The 22,224-nt window shown below is 35.8% G+C and overlaps 1 protein-coding gene across 1 annotated transcript in view; it reads left to right on the top strand.

Moving 5' to 3' along the window:
- Positions 1 to 22,224, top strand: part of QKI (QKI, KH domain containing RNA binding) — a 155,180-nt gene that overhangs the window by 126,047 nt on the left and 6,909 nt on the right. The window contains 2 exon segments of the mRNA NM_001003021.2: positions 20,193 to 20,280; positions 21,821 to 22,120. Coding sequence (NP_001003021.1) covers positions 20,193 to 20,280; positions 21,821 to 22,120 — 388 coding nt within the window.

Genomic DNA, 22,224 nt, shown 5'->3' on the forward strand with positions numbered 1-22,224 from the left:
CAGGCAGCTGAAGTTTACATCGTTTCATAATTTAAGACAGACTTTGGCATACAAATATGCTGCCACCAGTTTCAGACAGGTCATAAAGTGTTCATTTCACTTTTTAACATTTCAGCTTTTAACTTTATGATGGAGATAATCATGTATGTTTGTTCTTTTACTTTTTCTTTAAGTTTGCATATAAGTATTTGAGAACTTGAACATGAATCAGTTTTGGATATAATATAGCTTATTCCTTTAGTAAACCATTTATATACATAGAGCTCAGTAATATTAAACTAAATAATTGATCTAATGTGTAATAGATTCTGACAAGTTTCCAGATGAGGATTTTGAAATATTTTGCTTCCAATTATTTCAAGGAATATCACGAAATTGGAAAAATTTTCAAAAGTAATTCACTTAAAAAAAAAAAAAAAAAAACTACAGATGTTACCAAAATTTGGGAGCGTGGTAGAGACAAAAGGATCCATCACAGAATTTTTGAAAGTTTGCTTTTCATGGTACCCAAAGATTGTCTTTTTTCTAATGCTATATGCATTTGGCTCATAGTTAACTGTGTATTAATTATAACCTGAAAATAAGTCAAGAGAGATAATGACTCTGGAGATGGAGTAGTCAAAGGTTTTTAACTGGGTTGTTAATGAACTGATAGTACTACATTTAGTTCTTGACCATAGTGTCACTCATTCAAGTCTGTTGTCCACCTTTTCATTTTATTGGGAGAGAAGGTGGAGTATTAAATACATTAAAAGACATCTCACTGTGATGCACTTGGCCCTTGATAGAGCTGTAATATGAGAGAGCATCTCTCTCATGTAAAGAAAGGTGTTGCTACTGTTTTCTGCCATGCACAACCATTTTAATCTGAATGGGAAATCTGTCTAGGGACCCAGAGTACGGTAATTAGCAGTCTCTTCAGAGTGTCAGAGCAGAATTACTATTGTAATGGTTTAGCTGCAGGATAAAAGGATTGAATTTGGGTCTGCTTGTCTGCCAAACTAAAATGAGTTGCCATGGGAATTTTCAAATGTGAGAGGCGTTTACTTAAAGCAATTTGGCAGGTTTGAATAAACTCATAAATTACAGGTTTGAAAGGAGCCAGTCCTTGCTTCCTCTCATATAGGCAGGACTGTGTAGAAGGCTGATCGCTTCTTAAATTCTTAATGAGAATGAGTTGATCCATGCTCTCATGCAGACGATCTGCTTATTATGGCTTGTTTATTCACTAAATATAGTACAATAAGCACATTTAAGGAAAGGTATTTTGTTCTAGATCTCTGGAGGAAAAACAAAGTGACAACTATAGACATAAATTTCCCCTCCTAAATTAAATATATCTTCAAATAATGATTATTTATCATTAAAATGATCATTTTGTTTTAATAAGCTTTGACCTGATATTTACTTTAATTTTGCTCAGTGCATGTACTAAATATGTATCTTTATACTTGTTATATTTGTCTTACAATAAGATGAACATTTGTGGCTTTTTTGGAAAATGAATAAGGTACTCAAACTTATAAACTGGATCATTCAGTTTGCATTTAAATACTTTGAGAGAGACCTTTAGCTTTTTCTTGTTTCAGAAGTACTAGGTCTTAGTATAGTCACTTTTTAGTGAGAAAATGCTCCCATAAATGCCTAAGGTGATGAATATTATTTAGGCTTCTATGACCTCACTCATCCTCAAGATATCAATGATAATAATAATTAGTATTATTACTAATTAATATTATTACTATTACTAATTATCATTATTATTATTGCTTTGTTGTTTTATATCTGCCCTCCAGAAAAAAACCTCTTAGTGAAATTTAAGTATTGAAAATTTTGAGACTAACATATTCTCACATAATAAATCAGGTCTTTGAGGTAGTCTGTTAACATTTTTTAGGCCACTTTACATTCATAAGGAAGGAAGGTAAAAATTTGGTTGTTGCTAATATTAGTGGCCTGAGAATGTAGATACAGCTTTCAGAAATGTTTTACAAGGAGATAACAGGTATGCAGGATGATTGTTTAATTTGGGTAAGAAAGTATAGAATGAGTATTTTTTAAAGTACCATAAATATACTTGTGTTTATATATTAATCTTCTTAATGTAATTACATATCAAAGTAGTCTGTTTAAAATCCTGTAGTTCTAAGATTACTGTTGAACCTTAATTAATAATAAACCTTGACCCAGTGACAGAGAAGACTTTCAGAAATCTCATTTAAATTTAGACTACAAAGACCATCATCATAGAAGTCCTTATCAGAGATCTAGAACTGGAATCAAAATGGCATAACACACTATATGGTATATGTAAGGTACTCTGATGCAGATGGGTATGTACTGCTTTCGGAGGCACTTGCAGAGGTTGAAATGCTTTGGTTAAATTGCTTCTTATAGAGAGGGATGATGCTAAACAAAATATAACTGGATTCCACATCACTATCTTTTTATACCCCATCCCATATTCTGCATTAGGGCAGTCATAGGAGCCTATTCTAACTAGAATTTTCTCAAATTATTCTAACTAGAATTTTCTCAAATAATTCAAAGTACTATATCTTTGGATAGCAATCCATAGGGACAAATTGAGAAGTATGACATGGTGTAAATTGTAGGACTTCAATCACTGTTGTAAATCACTGAGGGGCTGTATTGAAACCTCTTCACTCTCTGTCCATCCATCATGTTGTCTGCCAGTGGGTCAGCATTTTTAAAATGAACAAGGGGCTTTTCCCCAACATGGAGCTTCTTGGCAATAATAGTAAAACATGTCTTGTGTAGTAGGGTACCTGTGAACAAGCCACTACCAATATAGAGTCTGTATGAAAAACATTCTCCTTTTCATTATTATAAGGATTCATTAAGGAGTGGCTTCCCTAACAGAAAAAATATGGTTGACAGTTTAGATAGCTTATACCTCTAAATTTAAGGTGTTGCAAATATAAAACAAAGGATTCTGGGCACAGAGTAATAAGGTAGTATGTAGTTATTCTCTAGGAAATATTTTTGTAGTTTATATAAAAGATCCTTCCATTGTAATCTTATATTCCATGCATCCCTCAGTTTGCATGTTAAATTTATTATGTAACATTTTTACACTCACTAGTACCTGTTTATTGTTTCTATCCTGTAAATAAATGTGCTGGCTGAAATAATGCATTTTAGTTGTTTTTACCCCCCTTACTAAATAAATGTATGCTATTCTACACAGATATTCTAAAATTAATTTGATATATGAATATATATTAGTCTTTTATTAAAGAGGTAAAATTATTTAATAGAAAAATAGATGGGTGATTTCTCGGTATATCTTCTTTAGTTCAATTATTTTCATACATCCCTTTAATTTGTTTGCATGCCCTTCTGATGGTTGGTAAGTAGCATCATGTTCCTTATATATAGGTGAAGCATTCTTATTCCATTCATTTTCTATTAATGTACATTGAAACTGAAATGGCAAAAGTTAAAAAAATCAAATACCCTTTATTTTAATTAACTTGTATTTTTTAAACCCTTATATTTAACTTTTCTTGACATTTCAAATGTTTATTATATGTAAATAAAATTATTCAGATGTACCATTGTGAAACTGTAGTAGTATTTTAGTGAGTCAGATGATCATTTTAATATTATATTCAGATTGTTTCAGGTAAACTTAATTTGGTAGCTTCATTTTCTTCTGTATTTTTAGTTTCAAAAGTAACACTTATTAAAGTAAGACTCTCCTCACTCTAAAGCCTGTATTGTGTATTTGTATAAACAGATCGGTTTGGCTTTTTATTCTCTTAACATTTAATGCTTCTTTGGGGAGAAAAATTAGTCTTTTACCTTTAATGGGTAAATCAAATAACAAAATATAAAGTGAGTTGTTTTTAAAGTTATGCCTTTAAACTGATATGGCATCTTTTTTTCTGTCAAACCTCTTTCTAGAATGTATCTCTGAGCAAGTTACCAGATTCATGAATTAGCTTTCTTCATGATATTAATGTATTTTATGAATTTGCTTGTGAATGAGGACAGTATACTCTTTTAAAATAAAAGACTTTGATTACTGAATTTAGCATCTGTGGAATTACAGCATACTTTTAAAAATTAAAAAACTCATTTAATGACTGTCAAAAGCAATTCACTTCACAAACCTCTATTGAGAAACTATTTACCAGGCTAGAAACCAAGACTTTGATACATATGGAAATAGAGATTTAGTAATATAAAAATGAGAGTAGGGCAAAATTAATGAGTTTCCCAGTTATTTATTTGGTCACTTGATGCTTCCTCTTCTGAAATGTCATGCTGTCACTAGAGCTAGATACCTTCCAGAGTGATCTTCTTAGTCTCCAGTTTGTTCTTTTTGGGCAGTCTCATCCATAGTCTGTCTCTAGGGACCACTGCCATAGTGATCATTATTCAATGAACTTCTCATCTTCAGCCCCACATTTCCCCAATCCATTCAACACCTTTGGATGATTTATAGGCATCTCAAACATAACATTTCCCAAACTGACATCACATCCTTCCTTGCCCTCCTCATATAGCAATTCCTCCATTGTTTTCTCTTTGTGAATGACATCCATTGCCTAGAAGTCCTGTATCCTTAATTGCACCTTCTGTTTTCCCTCTGCTCCTACTCCTTCCCGTCAAGTTCGGATTCTGCCTCTTACTAGCCCGTGACTATCTTTTCTGTTTTCACTATTGCACTAGGTCAGTTGGTACTCCCTCCTAGTTGCAGCCAGAGTTCTCTTTTTAAAATATATTTGAAGTATCATCATGTCCCCCGTTTCAGATTTTCCATTAACTTTCTGTCACTGCATGGTAAAATTGCAAACTAGTCAGCAGGGCATTTGTAACCCATCTTCACCTGGTACATACCTACCTTGCAAGAGCTGTTTCATGTTGTTTCTTCCTTACTCTACCCCCTTATTTAAATACCTGGCAACTCCCAGAAGACTCCTTGTTTATTTGCTTAGCAAATAGAAACTAAGGTGGGGAAAGCCTAGGAGAAGCCACAGAAAGATTTCTCTTAGTATTCTAGTGCTTTGAATAATTTAAAATTACCAGTGAAGCACCAGCAAATAAGAAATGTATTCTCTAAAAATACACAGTATTTGTCAAGTTTTTTATGTGATTGTATATTATTATGCAATAATAGTAGTGTTTTGCTTTGTTATTCATGACTTCTTACAGAAAAAGTTCTATTGTAATTTAACACTATTACCATTATAACAGGTTTTAAGCATCTGCTTATATTCATCGAACAAATATTTATTAGTGTTTTATAGATACTGGGAACTACTAGTATAGTTTTTTTGTTGTTACGAAGTTAAAGTATCCATTCTCTTCTGGAACAAATGAAGATATTCCTTATAATATGCAATCAAAATGGTGGTTGTAGAAATATTTTGATTTATAAAGTTTTTCATGGGAAATTAGGAGTTTCAAACTCACAATAGCAAAGTTATTTATTCCTATAGAAATTTCAGTAAGCAGGGATTTTTGAAAAGCTCTAAATCTAATGCTATAAAACCAAATTATAAAAGGATAGATCCAGAGTTGAATTACTTCTAACTCTGAGACCAGAGACATTGCCTTTCTTTACAATATTGTTTCTTAAGAATCTTTATACCAAATATTTAAAGCACCAACCATCCCAACAAAGAGCTGCTGACCTGTGGAACATCAATCACATTTCAACTAATAGTGGCTACCTAGTATGTATTTTCTCTAAACTGTTGCTTTCTAATTCTATTTCTTATCATGAAAACTCATCTGTTAGAAAAATGCCAGTGTTTGTCTGTATGTTAATACTGGTTGTGAGAATTAGGCCACCACTCATAATCATCATACAGTGCTGAAGCACTACAACTTGCCAAAGAAAAAACTATTTCTTTTTTTCTTTTTCTTTTTCTTTTTCTTTTTCTTTTTCTTTTTCTTTTTCTTTTCAGAATTTATTGTTTATTCATGAGAGACAGAGTGAGAGGCCGAGAGAAAAGCAGGCTTCCTATGGGAAGTCCAGTGTGGGACTCAATCCCAGGACCCCTGGGATCATGACCTGAGCCAAAGGCAGACACTCAACCCCTCAGCTACACAGGCATTCCACAAAAAACTATTGCTGTTGTAGTTTAAAAACTAAATAATGAATCTTAGATTTGATATTGTAAAGTATAGTTACAAGTCAATTAAAATGTCTTTGACCACTCAACTTGATATTTTGAAGGAGTTCCTAAATAAAAGAAATACATTATAGCAGTGTCTAAAGTATACTTCTGTTAAAAAGCCCCACTTTAGCTACTGATTTTTATAAATTTGAGATATGTTCAGTATAAAACCTATCACTGGAACGCAACATATCTAAGAGTATGCTGATTTTTTTTATATGTTGGATATTTTCTGTGATAAAGAGAAATAAACTTAAAGTACAGGTAACTTTTAAAAACTATATATGAAAAAAAAATAAAAAAAAATAAAAACTATATATGATGCATAAATATGTATACATAGCATATTTTTTACATACACATTATATGTATATATATTTATGTAATATAAAAAAGCAGTAAGAAGTACTAAACCTGATTAGAATACAAGCAGTATTTGTACTCTGTAACCTTTGTTGTTACTGGTCTAGCTTGTGAGGTGAGCACCACCAGGCACAGAGCAAGATCATCAAGTTTACCATGCACATAGTTCACTTTTAGTGAACTCTAGCATATATTAATACACTCTTGGCAGTTAGTCTGTTTTCACGGGGAAATAGAAGTGGGGAAATCACAGCTCTTTCTTGGAAATGCCTGAGAAAAAGCCCAGTTTGAGCTTCCATTTAAGGAGCTCAGTGGCACTGTTCTCATTTGGTTAGCAATTATTTTGTTTATGTTCATTCGTTCGTTCGTTCATTCCTTCCTCCCTCCCTCCCTCCCTCCCTCCCTCCCTCCCTCCGTTCATTCCTTCCTTCCTTACTTCCTTCCTCCCACCCTAAAATGAATATGTATACCTTTGTAACCATGTACTTTGCAAAAGCCCTTTCAGGACACAGTTGAACAGTGTATTCATCCCCTGGAATGAAGCAGAGTAAGTGAATAAATGCAGTCCTTCTTGGTATTTATTCAAAATAGGTAATCCCCAATCAGGAAAGTAATTTGTAACAGTATTCTTTATAAAAGCAAAAGATTAACATAAAGCAATAGGGAACCATACTATCATTTAGATTTAAAATTTCATGAATTTTAGAATATTGTACTACGCACGTGCACAAACACACGCACACAGAGTTGGTTCTACCCTCTAACCATCTCACACTTCTATTTTCATCTCTCCATCCCTGCTGGAATTATCTTAGTTCAGGATGTCATTACGTATTGCTTGAACTAGGAACCTATAATCTCTGCTTTATCTGTATGATCTTCTTACCTCTGTTTTAGTCTTACCTTTCCAAATATTCTCCATACTGGAGCCAAAGTGGTGCTTCTAAAAATAAAAGTTTAATCATGATTTTCCTTAGATTAAGACACTCTAGTCAATTATAATTACTCCACAGAGTATGTCCTTGGCTTGAGCATGGCTTGCAAAGTGTTACTACATTCTCAGCCTCATTATTGATCTCATACCTCTGATTCTAGATTTTTTTAAAATGTGGTTTTATCTTCCTTGGAACCACTTTCACTCTTTCTGCCCTCTTTAACTCTTACTCATCTGCAAGTCTATGATTATGTATTACTTTAATGTATGAATATCCCAAAACCTTCCCCCCCTGTTCATCACTAGCTCGGACTTAGTTTGACACCCTTGCTGTATGTTCCTGGAAACTCCTTATCATTTTGTTTTAATTGCTAAATTTTCTATGTAAAGCTCTGTCTTCCCTGCCACTAGTTTCCATGAGGGCAGACTTTGTTAAAACTTACCATAGAGATAAAATTTTTTAAAGGTTCAATCAAGGACTGCAAGATAAAAATTTTTCATAGAATATTTCATAAAAATAGCAAGAAAAAATTATACCAACTGTAAAGGATAAATCCAATTTGTATTAAAATCCACATGGAAATAAAGCCATTAAGTTTCCCTTGAGTATTAGCTTATATGCAAATTTTAAAATACAATTTTAGGGTGGCCTGGGTGACTCATTTGGTTAAATGTTCAGCTGGTGATTTTGGCTCAGGTCATGATCTCAGGATTCTGAGATCCAGCCTCACCTGGGCTCCGTGCTCAGTGGGGAATCTGCTTGAATTCTCTCTCTGCCCCTGCCCCCAGCATGCACGTGCATGCTCCCTCCCTCTCCCTCTCTCAAATAATCCTTAAGATAGAATTTTGGGGTGCCTGAGTGGGTCAATGGTTAAGCATCTGCCTTCGGCTCAGGGCATGATTCCAGGGTCCTGCGATCGAGTCTCGCATCAGGCTCCCTGCCTAGAGCCTGCTTCTCCCTCTGCCTATGTCTCTGCCTCTCTCTGTGTGTCTCTCACGAATAAATACATAAAATCTTTTTTAAAAGGAAGATACAATTTTAAAGTAATACGGAAGCACCTATATTTGGAAGGAAAATACCATAACAGCATTTTCTGGTTTCACTTCCTAGATACATCCTACTAAATACTTATGATCCTGCCCTTGGTGGTTTAAGACTTTGTCAGTGTCTTCAACCGCCTTGGTGGTACGTTTTCAAAATAGATCAATTTGGTATATATATAAAGAAATCTGTTAAGGTAGGTGACTCCCTTACTTGATGGAACTGATCAAGTGTCATAGGGAAATCCTTAGCAACCTGAGTATACCTGGCCCCATCCCAGTGCTTGTGCTGACGTTATGTAGAGGTAAACAATCCACCCAAGCCTTGGTGGCAACCACACAACATTCCTCTGTAACTTACAGTAGATTCCATCTTGGTTTTTAAACCCTAGGTTTTTAAAATGCATTCCAGCATTTATTGTTTTCTCACCACTTTTCAATTTTTGTTTCTCTTTATAATGGTATGTTACTAAGTTAATGGGCTAATTATTGTTATACTTACTGGACATTGTAGCCACAAAGAATACAAGAATACCCAAAAACCAAATGCCCAAGCATAATCAACTTGCTTAAGGAGAGTGGTTTTATAATTAACTGTATTAAGATTCAAAGCTCTTAAGTAGAGGACTGAAGAGGACTTCTTATATTGCCTACCTCAAAAATGTCTGGTGTGCTCCATTGTAACAGCTGTTTTGCTCATAAATTACTCCTGCATTAGAGAAAAAAATTCCTAGGGTTTTAGTTTTAGAATTGACTCCTGTTCCTAATAGTCAACTCCTGTACTTATCTTTCCCTGATTTATTTTATGCCTACTTTAAAATGAGGTTTTTAGGTTGCTGTATAGTTACACACTTAAGAAATGAGGGAGTATTGGCAATTTATTTCAGAAGTACAATATTCTTCATCCCTAAAGGAATATGGTGTTTACATTCTATGTTTTGTTTATTATTATTTTATTTTTCAAGTTTGACTAACTTGCTCTTGGCTTCCTAGCTGTGGGATAGCTAAGCAAAAGAAGCATTCAAGTGCTTTTATTAACATAGTGACACAAATTCCTATCTTGTGTTAAATTTTACCCTAAAGTGCAACCAACCAAGTGTTATCCTTGTGTTATAGACCTTACAGAGTTGTTAAGAGTGTTAAATCAGATATGAAAGATTAAATTATTTAAAAATTATAAACACTTGCAATAAGACTTTTATTTGAATCCCAGAAACAAAAGGCCTTTAAAAAATGAAATATTTAATTGAGCTTAATTATTTTTTCTCTGACCAAGGAAGATGATAAGAGTCTCAATCTCAGAACAAAAATTATAGTGCAAAAACATAACTTTGTCTTCATTTCATTTGTACATCATAGAAGTCAAATGCTACCAGATGATAGTTGAAGAAATTACCTGAATTTTTTCCTTCCCTGCTTTGTTCTCTCTTAGCCTTAATGTGAGGTTCAAAGTTTTAGTCAGCTATTTACAATGAATGTATGCCTTTAGGTATCTTACAGAACATTAAAGAAAAAAGGTTACAGTGCGAAAAAAGGTTATGGTGCGAAGTAACCAAAATTAATGACCTTATTGTCACCAATAATGACTACATCTAAAAATAGTTGAAGTATACATGGAACTAGTAATAGTGACCTCACATTGCTCTGAGGACCAGGTAGCTTTCTGCCTCTACTCTCGACTTCGAGGTCATTACACTGTGCTTGATGGCTCAGAGATCTCCTTAATATTTCCAAATATAAACAGGTGACTTTAAGGAATCCCTGTAGTGTTACCTAAAAGTCTTTCAAGATCACAATTAACAGTTTTATCACAGATGCTTAAGGGGTGAGCTTAGTTCTCTGTTAACCCACTAAAAGTGTAGGTAACATTTTGCCTCTGTACTCCTGGATGGTTTTTAGACAGAGTTGTAGTTATCAGATGCTTAAAGTGGTTCGTGATCCTTTCCCAAAGTTTTTTATTTGGTTTTCTACTACACCCTATGTAAACTTCTGTCACAGCAGCTATTACGCTTTATTGAACTTGCTTAACTTTTGTATCTCTATCCAAACTAAACTATAAATCTTAAATACAAGGGCCACATTTAATTCTTTATATACCCAGGCTAGTGATTGGTCTTTGGTATATGTTTTCAGTATTTTGTTCAAAACATAAATGCCTTTTCCTTCCTTTAGACTGCTTGCTTAACCTGAGTCTATATGAGTTTAGTATGTTACTACTTTTAGAACTCATTGACAGGCATTTGTTATGACATCCTACAGGTGTCTACTCCTCTCCATACCACCACTACCACTACATGTCTACTTTTCAGATTTTTTGCCTACTTTTCCCATGTATCTCCCACAACTAATCAATTTTTGGATCATCATCATTTTCAGATACCTTCTCTTTATCTTCTGTAGACTCAGGCTCACCTGAGCTCACAATTTGTAATTATATATCCTTCCTTTTATTGCCCCAGCCATACAGTCTGATAATGTCCACCTAAAATAATCCATTTCAGAGGTCTTTTTTTTTTCTGTAAAATAATTCTGTGGCTTTATTGCTACTAGTGTAGTGTATAACCCAATTTGTGGATCATATAAGTCTTCCAAAGGTTTGTCATTCCTTTTAAACTTACTATAAAGAATAAAATTACAAATGGTGTCATATTGTGTTTCACATAGAAAAAATAAATGCTTATTATGAGACATGACTTTTCTGAGATTGTTACTACTTTTTATAGATCTGTTTATACCTTGTTGAAAAAAGAACATATGATCTTAAAGTAAAAAAACTATATTTTGGGGGGGCGCCTGAATGGCCCAGTCCATAGAGCATCCGACTCTTAGTTTCGGCTTAGGTCATGATCTCAGAATCATTAGATTGAGTCCCACCTCAGGGTACTCAGCATGGAGTCTGCTTGAGATTCTTTCCCTCTGCCCCATCCCCTATGTGTGCACACTCTTCTTGCTCTCCAAAATAAATAAAACTTTAAGTATTTGTTTTATTTGGTTTAATAGAGTTTATACAGTACTCTGCATGTGTGTGTATTTGAATGTTTCAAGCTCTTCTGGCTAAGTTATGCTTCCTCTGTATCTTGCTTTATCTTGCTAAGTTGTTGCTGCTAAACCAGGTATTATGATTAAGTGGGAGTACGTCATGTAATGGCAAATAGAATAAGATATGCCAAGATTTTTCTCCCCTTATTGTGTGTCTAACATTTTGACCCATGAACTTTTCAACAAAACAATAAGATCATCTTTGCATATCATTTGAACTGAGGGCTTATTCATTATCCCTTGGTAATCAGGCTGTATTCCTTAGGTGAAGCAGTGGTACTGATTTGTCTTTGCCTAGCCACCGGAGTTATGGAGTTCTGATATATCCTTTCAGTTTTGGGTTACTGTAACAATTCTGGGGATTTCTCTCATGCTTTTCAATTTGTGAACAACATTCTTTTTCTGTTGGGGTTAGCACAGTATCTGTATCATAGTAGGTACTCATCTGTTAACTAAACTTTGAGGACTGGAAAAAAAAAAAGGAAGGTAAAATCTGAATAGTAGATCATCATAGAATCCACATAAATTTTTGACACAAAATGAGAGTGGTGACATAAAAGAAGCAGCTGGTGTGTCCATAATGCCAGCCTGGGAAATGCAGACCATAAGAAGTTATCAGGAAAACAAAATCCACACTAAGTTTTTCTAGTAGAGAGAATTAATAAAGTAATTGGTTAAACAGATGTTGAAAACTGCGGAAAAAAAAAAAAAGGCAGGGTGTCATCCGGTTTTAGAAACTATAGGAAGCAGCTATAACTCACCCAATGCTGGGAGAGAAAAGAGAGATTGTTACTGTGGTTAGGTCTTAGGTGCTTTTTATTTGGTCTTCTACTACACCCTATGTAAACTTCTGTCACAGCAGCTCTTAGAAGGTTCTATGCAGAGGTAGAACTGAGACCTCTGACAAAGTGGTGCCTCTAGCAGGTAATGAAAACACAGAAGCTCAGAGGAATAGGTAAACTGGTTGGCTGGTGCTGCTCCTTATGGATGAGACACAGGAAAACTGGTTCTAGAAGTGCTGGGCAGGAGGTGTGGAGCCTAAGAACAGCTGGCATAGGGAGCCACATCCCTTCTCCCCTCCACCAGCTCTTCAGTCTGGCTATACTGCCCTCCACCATATATCTCAGTTTTGAAAGCCTGACAAAACCACCTGGTAAAGAAGAAATACTACTTGAGAGTCCTAGACCCAGCATTGAAAACATGGAACAGATCAGTTTGGAACTTAATAATTGCTGCATCATCATCTTGGAGGGAAATATTCTCAAATAGTATGGGAAGTTAATCTTTCTACTAGCTTTACAGGATAAGTTAGAATAAGTAGATCCCAGATTTAAATTCAGCTCTGTACCTAACATCTCCACTTGGATATTTAAATAGCCAAGGTATTGGCATTTTCTATTTTCAAATAGAGCTCTTGATTCAATTTCCCTCAGCCTTTACTATCTAATTAAGTGGAGTGACCGTCTACTTGATTATATAATCCCAAAACCTGAATGTTAGTCTTCAGTGTCTCCTTACCCTCATTCCTTACATCCAACTAGCCATCAAGTCCTTTTGAGTTATATTTTCCATCTCTTACTACTTCCATCCCAGTTCAATACATCTTTTATCACAGGGACTGAAGTCAGGCTGGTAACTGGTCTCTAATCCTACCAAGCCCCAAATAGTCCATTCACAAAATAACAGAATGTGCCTTTAAAGATGGATTCTGGGGATCCCTGGGTGGCGCAGCGGTTTGGCGCCTGCCTTTGGCCCAGGGCGCGATCCTGGAGACCCGGGATCGAATCCCACGTCGGGCTCCCGGTGCACGGAGCCTGCTTCTCCCTCTGCCTGTGTCTCTGAGCCTCTCTCTCTCTCTCTGTGACTATCATGAATAAATAAATAAAATCTTTATTTTTTAAAAAAAAAAGATGGATTCTGTTACTTTCTCTCCTGTATAAAATCCTCTATTTAAATTTCAGTTATATTCTTTGTCAGACTTTTCTTTAGCAGGCAGGGCAGATACAAGTGGTGATTGATATTATTTGCAAATGACGTATCAGATAAAGGGCTAGTTTCCAAGATCTATAAGAACTTATTAAACTCAACACCAAAGAAACAAACAATCCAATCATGAAATGGGCAAAAGACATGAAGAGAAATCTCACAGAGGAAGACATAGACATGGCCAACATGCACATGAGAAAATGCTCCGCATCACTTGCCATCAGGGAAATACAAATCAAAACCACAATGAGATACCACCTCACACCAGTGAGAATGGGGAAAATTAACAAGGCAGGAAACCACAAATGTTGGAGAGGATGCGGAGAAAAGGGAACTCTCTTACACTGTTGGTGGGAATGTGAACTGGTGCAGCCACTCTGGAAAACTGTGTGGAGGTTCCTCAAAGAGTTAAAAATAGAACTGCCCTATGACCCAGCAATTGCACTGCTGGGGATTTACCCCAAAGATACAGATGCAATGAAACGCCGGGACACCTGCACCCCGATGTTTATAGCAGGAATGTCCACAATAGCCAAACTGTGGAAGGAGCCTCGGTGTCCATCGAAAGATGAATGGATAAAGAAGATGTGGTTTATGTATACAATGGAATATTCCTCAGCCATTAGAAACGACAAATACCCACCATTTGCTTCAACGTGGATGGAACTGGAGGGTATTATGCTGAGTGAAGTAAGTCAATCAGAGAAGGACAAACATTATATGTTCTCATTCGTTTGGGGAATATAAATAATAGTGAAAGGAAATATAAGGGAAGGGAGAAGAAATGTGTGGGAAATATCAGAAAGGGAGACAGAACATAAAGACTCCTAACTCTGGGAAACAAACTAGGGGTGGTGGAAGGGGAAGAGGGCGGGGGGTGGGGGTGAATGGGTGACGAGAACTGAGGGGGGCACTTGACGGGATGAGCACTGGGTGTTATTCTGTATGTTGGTAAATTGAACACCAATAAAAAATAAATTTATTAAAAAAATACTAAAATTTTTTATAAACTTTGGTCACTCTTTATTTTCTCTTTTCTGTACTAGTTTCTTGTTCAGCCTAGTGAATTAATCATGTACTTTTTTCTCTTATGTTTGGAAAATCTTCTCCACTCATTTTTTTTAAGATTTCATTCATTCATTCATTCATCCATTTATGAGAGAGCATGCATACAGGGAGAGGCGTGGGAGAGGGAGAAGCAGACTCTGCTGATCAGGGAGCTCAGTGTGGGGCTCGATCCCAGGACCCTGAGATCATGACCTGAGCCGAAAGCAGACACTTAACCAACTGAGCCACCCAGGTGCCCCACTACTCATTATTTTAAATTTGCAGAAAGGAATCTGCTAAAAAAAAAAAAAAGAAGAAGAAGAAAGAAGAAAGAAAGAAAGAAAGAAAGAAAGAAAGAAAGAAAGAAAGAAAGAAAGAAAGAAAGAAAGAGAAAGAAAAGAATCTGCTTTTTTAATGTCAGTGAACAAGTTCACTTTGCAAGGCATTGTGTGCTATAGGAAGATTGGTTTCATTGGTTATTGGGTAATTTATGGATACAAATTACATTAGAAATCTCCTAAAAACCACATGAAAAAAATAGAAAAGATGAGATAGTATGTGGCTATATGATTGAGTTTCCCAAAGGGAGCAACATAGACTTAGGAAAATGATACCATTATGTGTGGATGTGGTTAGAAAAGAATATATCCTGGAGAGAACAGTGATGTGAGCTATCAAAGTATGCAGAGTATGCTTCTGGACAGGATCTTGTATAACATGGGGGCAGAAAAGCACAAGTTGGCTTCTAGGGAACAGCAGGCAGATGATTTTGACTAATGTAAAATATTTGCAAATAGGGCTGCCTATAGATGTTATTCAGCGCCTTGATTGCTAAGATGGAGAGTTTGGGCTTTTCTTACAGGCAAATTATTTTACTGATCACATTTTAATGGTTTGGAAATAATATATTTGCTTCAGTTCTCTATTGTAATTGATTACTTTGTTGTGGAGTTTTTTTAATGTGTACTTTATAAATTTAAAGATGCCAAATAAAAATGATTTTCTTCATTTCTTATGGAAGGTCTTCAATGAATTCAAAAGGTAATTCCACCTAGGGGCACTACATACTGGAGAAGGTATGGTAAGGACTTTAGATCAGGTACACTGGGTTGGAAGCCAGTTTTGCAGTGTGACCATATGCAACATTGGATAGGCTACCTAACCTAAGCCTCAAGGACAACACAGTACCAGCGCCATAGATGTGTTATAAAGTGTAAATGTTTAGGTGATGAAAATCTGATACCTAGTTTTAATAAGGTATAGCAGTGTGTAAATCATTCTATTTTAAGACCTGTGCACTCTCACTAAATATTAACCATGCTCTATTTCTCTTTAACATAGCTATTAAATACAGCTGTTAACACAGCTGTACATTACTATAATGTATGCATAGATTATTTATACAGATTCACAGTCTTCCATAATCGTAAACCCCAAAAAGTTCAGAAAAGTATGTTTATAATCTATCCTACCGAGTGTATTTTTATGTTTGTCACAGATCAGATTATTCTAATGTTCCTCCAGACCCCTTAGGATGTTAGGTAATCCTTGGTATAATATCTTTATATAAGTCTGAAAATTTTTAAAATACTTTATGATACTACAGGTTTTAGATAATGGGGTAGTGGACTTGTAGAGAAGTCAGCAGCTGTTTGTAATATTTTTAAACGTTTATGTTTCAAAGGTATGTAATTCATAAAGTTTCAGTAACCTTTACATAATGTTTTCCATACAAAATATGAGGGAAATATTCATTTATCTTATGACCCAGCAATTCTACCCATAGGTGTGTATTCAAGAACTGAGGGGAAAAAAACTATATTCACAAAAAGACCTTGTGTAAGAATTTTCACAGTGGTTTTATTCACAATATCCAAAAACATCCCAATGACCATAGCATAAGAATGGATAAATAAATGAAACACTACTCAGCTGTCAAAACAAGTGAACTACTGACACATGCAACAGTATGGGAGAGTTTCGTATTATAATGCTGAGGGAAAGAAGCTGGGCACACAGAGTATATATACTCTGTGATTCCATTATATGAAATTCTAGAATAGGCAAAACGAGTGATAAAAATCAGATCGGGGGCAGAGGGTGGGGAGGACCTTGAGTGAGAAGAGGCAAAATGGAACTTTCCGAGTTGATAAAACTGTCCTGGGCCTTGATGTGCGTTCATCAAAACTGATTGAGTGTTGCATTTAAGATCCCAGGATTTCACTGCATATAAATTATATCTTGGTTTTTAAAATACAGAGCAAATACTTAAGAAAAGAGAAGTTATAAAGTTCTAGATGACCACTTTGATTCAGCATTATAAAATACCCATTTGTGACCTGAGGTTCGGTTAAGAACAGCTTCTTTTGTTACAGAAGGAAAAGTCAGCTTTCCATCTCTCTAGAAGTGTTTGTCCCTGGGCCAGCTTCTACAAAAAGGCCTTTTGAAATGTCTAGAATTGAGATGTATAATTTCAGGATGCCATATTTGATCAGCTTTTCTCTTTGAGAGAAGAGGAAACATCAAATAAACTCCTAATATGAAGCCTCGCTGGTAGAAGCTCTAGGGCCTTTGGACTGTAGAAGAAACTTAGAAATTATCTAAGAAACCAGCAGATTATCTTATCTGAAGTTAAATTGAGAGAGATGGCATATACCTTCAGCATTCAGGCAGGTATATAATGTCAAGTTTCATTGACAGAAACAGGAAAAGAAGGTTGAATAAACCACTTCTGTGTTAGAATAATTCTATATGAACTCTGTAAACTCTTGAGACACAGACAGCATCATGCTCTGTGAGTACAGAATGGTGGGTGAGGTGGGGAAAGTGCTGAAGATGCCAGAGTGAAGCTTATTCTGGATGAGACCGCCAGGTTTTAATTCCAGCTTTGCCAGCTCAATTCTGTGCTAGGAGGTGTTAGTGTGGCCTGCCATAATGTGATGTAATCCAGTGTGCATACTGTAGTTCATAATTTGTGAATCCCCGTGCCCTCCAGCAATGGCATTGTGGCATACTCCGCTGCTGCTGCTGCTGCTGCTGCTGCTGCTGCGTGAAAGCTGTGCTGCCCTGGGTTTTATTCTGCCCTTGGGCAGGGTAGGGGGAGGTCGCTGCTGATGACACCACACCTCTTTTTCAAAATCCTGCACCCTGTTAAAGGCACACATACATTCATGAACCCTGATGTGCGCATATGTATTTCTTCCATCATCTTTTTCTTTGGCTCTCTCCTGGGTTTAACACTGCATCCCTAGCTAAAGAGTGTGGTTATATTGTTATCCAAAAGGAATAGTCGGGTAAAACGCGCTCCATCCAGTACTTCTTCCCTCTACAGCATGTCCCATCACTTCTTCCATCTTTATTTCTAACTCTTACTTGATGACGTTTTCAAACATGTACCACTGTTTTACTGTTGAAAGTGACTGAAGGTAGACCTATTGCTTTTTCTTTAGAGTATAATTTATAGACTTCTGGTATTCTGTTATTATATATAGATTTAAGTTTGGAATGACTTGATGAGTTTTTAGTATCACTAGTTTTCAGGGAACAAGTTTAAGGAGTTTGGGTTAGGTGTAATGGGTTGCTAATGTGTCCCTTTTGTTGCTGATGCTTATTTTTATCATTAACTAGTAATTGCTACAGCTTTCAAAGAAATTCTACTCACTTTATTCTCTGTCATCTTTGCACAAATTCATAGGGGTCAAGGAATACAATTCCATAAGCATTCAGGTATCTTCTCTGTTTTCTCCTACAACATGGGTTTTTGAAAAGTTGGCAGTGTGACACCTTACACTTTGTCTTCGTGGTGTTTTGACTCATCTTTTAATTCTCTACTGAGAATTTAGTTTAATAAAACCCAATTTAGCAGTTGTGTTTAACTATAAATTATAGTGCCCTTTTTGTTGGTGTAGTACCAAAGACAGAGTTTTGTGTATCATTAACAGTTGCGGTAGAAAGGAAGGACAGAGAAGCTTGTCATCTGATCCTGCTCCTTTCTGAATCAGGCCAGAAAAAAAGTGTCATTGGGTTACTTTGTTTTTAAATATTAAGTACTGAGGATTAGATAATGCATAAAATAAGTTAGTAGCACATAATTCGATTTCTACAGCCATCTTCAGGCATGAACCTTGGTAAGATGGACCATTATCTACTACTTTCTTTTGCTGTAGCTGATGCTTATCCTCTAGGATTTAGAGATTTAAGGTTTGTAGATAAAGTTAAGGATTTTTCTTAACAATGATTTAAAAGTCCTAGCAAAGATAACTTTTGGGACAGGGTGAATGGGAATATAAGCAATTATAAATAAGAAATAGACTATTCTCAAGGAGCTTACTTTGGTAGTGTTAGTATACATGAAACTATAAATCAAGGTAGAAACAGTATAATCTAAGGATGGACCTTCGAGAAGGTAGCATTTAGATTGGAGTTTGCAGAGATTAGGTAGGATTTAGAAAGAGGGTAGAATGGAGTGCAGAGGAGCATTCAAGATGGAGGGGTGGATAGGAATATGCACAGAGATGCGTAACAGGGAGTGGTTTGATTTGATTTATAGCATAAGATATGTGTAAAACATAACAGAAGATTAATTGCTTTAACTTGAGAAGATAATTTGGGCCCAGATTCACAGATAGCTTAAATGGTTTATATTTTTAGATAGTAAGAAACTGTGAAGGGTTTTAAGACATGAAAATCTGAAGGAACATTAAGAAAAAAAGTTATGTTTTATACAATTAATCTTGTCATTGTACAGATTGGAGAACAGATACTATTAACATAATATTGTAGTAGTTTTGGTAATACACCAATAATGACTAGAAGAAGAGTGATGTGACAACAGTAAATGGAAAGGGTAGAGCAAATCCAAGGTAAATGGAATGGTCAGAGACAATCCAGGTTTTTTAAGCCTGTCACCGTTGCATAGTTATTAAGAGCTTTCACTTTTGAATGCCTTGTGGCTTGGACAGTGGTAATACTACCATTCTACCATTCTAACTTGGCCCTAAAGGTAGATTTGCTTTAGAATGGTAGTATTTACTAACTGAGGAAGGGAGGAATGTTGGCATAAAAGAGCAGAATAAATATTCAAATTTTAGAAATTCTTATGATTATAATTTTATTAAATTTTCCATTTTGGAAAATTAAACAGAATTCTCACATATGAATACCACCATCATGTTATATGTTTAAAATACCAGTTTGGTGGCAGAGTGAGGGAGGTTGCTTGGTTTTTTGTGGGTTGTTCCCCCCCCCCCCCTTTAATGATCACATTGAGTTTTTGAATCTTCTACAAAATGATAGATCCTAAAGAGAATAAATGTACTATATTTAATCTTAACTAATATTTATTCCATTTAGCACAGCTTTTGGGGGAACTTTAATAAATCAGTGTAGTTTACATAAAAAATTTCCAAACAGAAATGTAGCTAGTGGCTACATGTTGAGAGAGTATCCTTTGTATCAGTACGTCAGCACCTTTTGGTTCCCTAATCTTTCCTTCCTCCTCCCCCCACAATTGAAGCAGGTGGCTATAGTCCCATAATCCCTATTTTAAGGCTGGTGAGTACATATGGCTGTGATGTGTACAGACCATCTTAAGTGCTTACTACTACTCTTGTGTTTTCCATGTATAGGCAGAGGGAGAAGACAGCCTGAAGAAGATGCAGCTGATGGAGCTTGCAATTCTGAATGGCACCTACAGAGATGCCAACATTAAATCACGTAAGAATGAGACTGAGGTCCATGGTTACAGCTGAATCAATTATTTTGTCCACAAACCTTTTCTCCTGTTGGCAGTGCAGCACACGAGCTTCACACTATGTGAAGAGTCGAAATAATTATCACTTAATAAGGGACTCACAGTCCCATTTTTACTGCTTTCATGAATTGGGGACAGTCTCCTTTATTTGATGCCAGCATGTCTAAGTTTGGAGTTTATAAACTTTTATTATTTCAATGATATTTCAACTTCTAAATTTAAAAGTTTCGGGAAATTTCCTATTCTTTTAACTACAGATTTAAGGCTTCGAGCTTATTGTTATATTTATGCAAAAGAGAAAATAATTTTTAGACTTTTTTTTTTAAAAGCTGATTTGGAATGTATATGAAAGCAGTGACCCTTTTGTCGAATTCTGTCCTCTCACCATGCTTGCTAATGTTCCCCTCCGGTATTTTTCTCTGTTGATTTTGTATATGAGCTGAATTCACAGAGAGCAGTAGATGATACTGTTTTAATCCCATTTTTCCTTTAGATATATCTGTGGACGCTTCCTAAACTTGAAGAGGATTGCTTTTTTTATTTTTTGAGGCAGTTGAAGGTTTACAGTTCTTTTAATGAACGTAATTATTTAAATTACTAGTTTTTTGTTTTGTTTTGTTTTTTTAAGAACTAGAATTTTTTTTTTAAGATTTTATTTATTTATTCATGAGAGACACAGAGAGAGAGAGAGGCAGAGACATAGGCAGAGGGAGAAGCAGGCTCCATGCAGGGAGCGCAATGTGGGACTCCATCCCGGGCCTCCAGGATCATGCCCTGAGCCGAAGGCAGACGCTTAACCGCTAAGCCACCCAGGCGTCCCAAGAAATAGAATAGGTGTCCAAAATAGAGGCAATTTACTAGATTCAGAAGTGGTTACTTTACAAATATTTGGCTTTAATTTATTCATGAGAATGAGTATATCATTAATAGTCTTATGCTTAGGAATGGGACATTTTTTATATTGTTTTTTGTATGAAGTTCATACAGATGCAAGAAGTTTATATAAATAAAACTAGTCGTTGGCTAACTTAATACAGTAAAAATTATTCTTTTTTTTCATTTGAAACTTAAGTTTTTCTTTAGAAATATACCAAAGCTGTATTTCTATGGACTCCCAATTCCAAAATTTTTTAACTTCTTTTAATGCGAGTATTTCCATGTGCTTTTGCATGTACCTTTAGTCTCAGGAGATCTTAAAAACACAGATATATCAAATACATGAACTAAATATAACCTATTTTAATGGTCTCATTCTTTTTTTTTTTTTTTTTTACAGTGGCTTGTTAATTTTTGCACATTTATTCTTAATCACACTGGGAAAGGGGAAGCTGTTTGCATTTGATCAGTGTGCTTTGGCATTTTGTGTGATCAGCGCATGTACTAATGATTTCCTTTTATTTTTCTTCTTTCCTGCTTCTCCTTTCTTTTTCCTACTTCCCTCTCATTTTCCATATTTTATACTGCTGTCTCTACACTTCTCCTACATTTCTTTGCTTACTGTAGCAGCCCTTGCCTTTTCTCTTGCAGCAACAGCCCAGGCTGCTCCAAGGATTATCACTGGGCCTGCGCCTGTTCTCCCACCAGCTGCCCTGCGTACTCCTACGCCAGCTGGCCCTACCATAATGCCTTTGATCAGACAAATACAGACCGCTGTCATGCCAAACGGAACTCCTCACCCGACTGCTGCAATAGTTCCTCCGGGGCCCGAAGCTGGTTTGATCTACACACCCTATGAGTACCCCTACACGTTGGCACCAGCGACATCCATCCTTGAGTATCCTATTGAACCTAGTGGTGTATTAGGTAAGTTGTTCTCCCTGTGTGGCTGGCAGTTTATTTCTTCATGACTTCTGTGCTTCAGACTTTGAAATGATTATATCCGTTTTGGAGAGGCAAGACAAGTTTCC

The sequence above is a fragment of the Canis lupus genome, chromosome 1 (assembly GCF_011100685.1).
Source record: "Canis lupus familiaris isolate Mischka breed German Shepherd chromosome 1, alternate assembly UU_Cfam_GSD_1.0, whole genome shotgun sequence".
Classification (NCBI taxonomy): domain Eukaryota; kingdom Metazoa; phylum Chordata; class Mammalia; order Carnivora; family Canidae; genus Canis; species Canis lupus.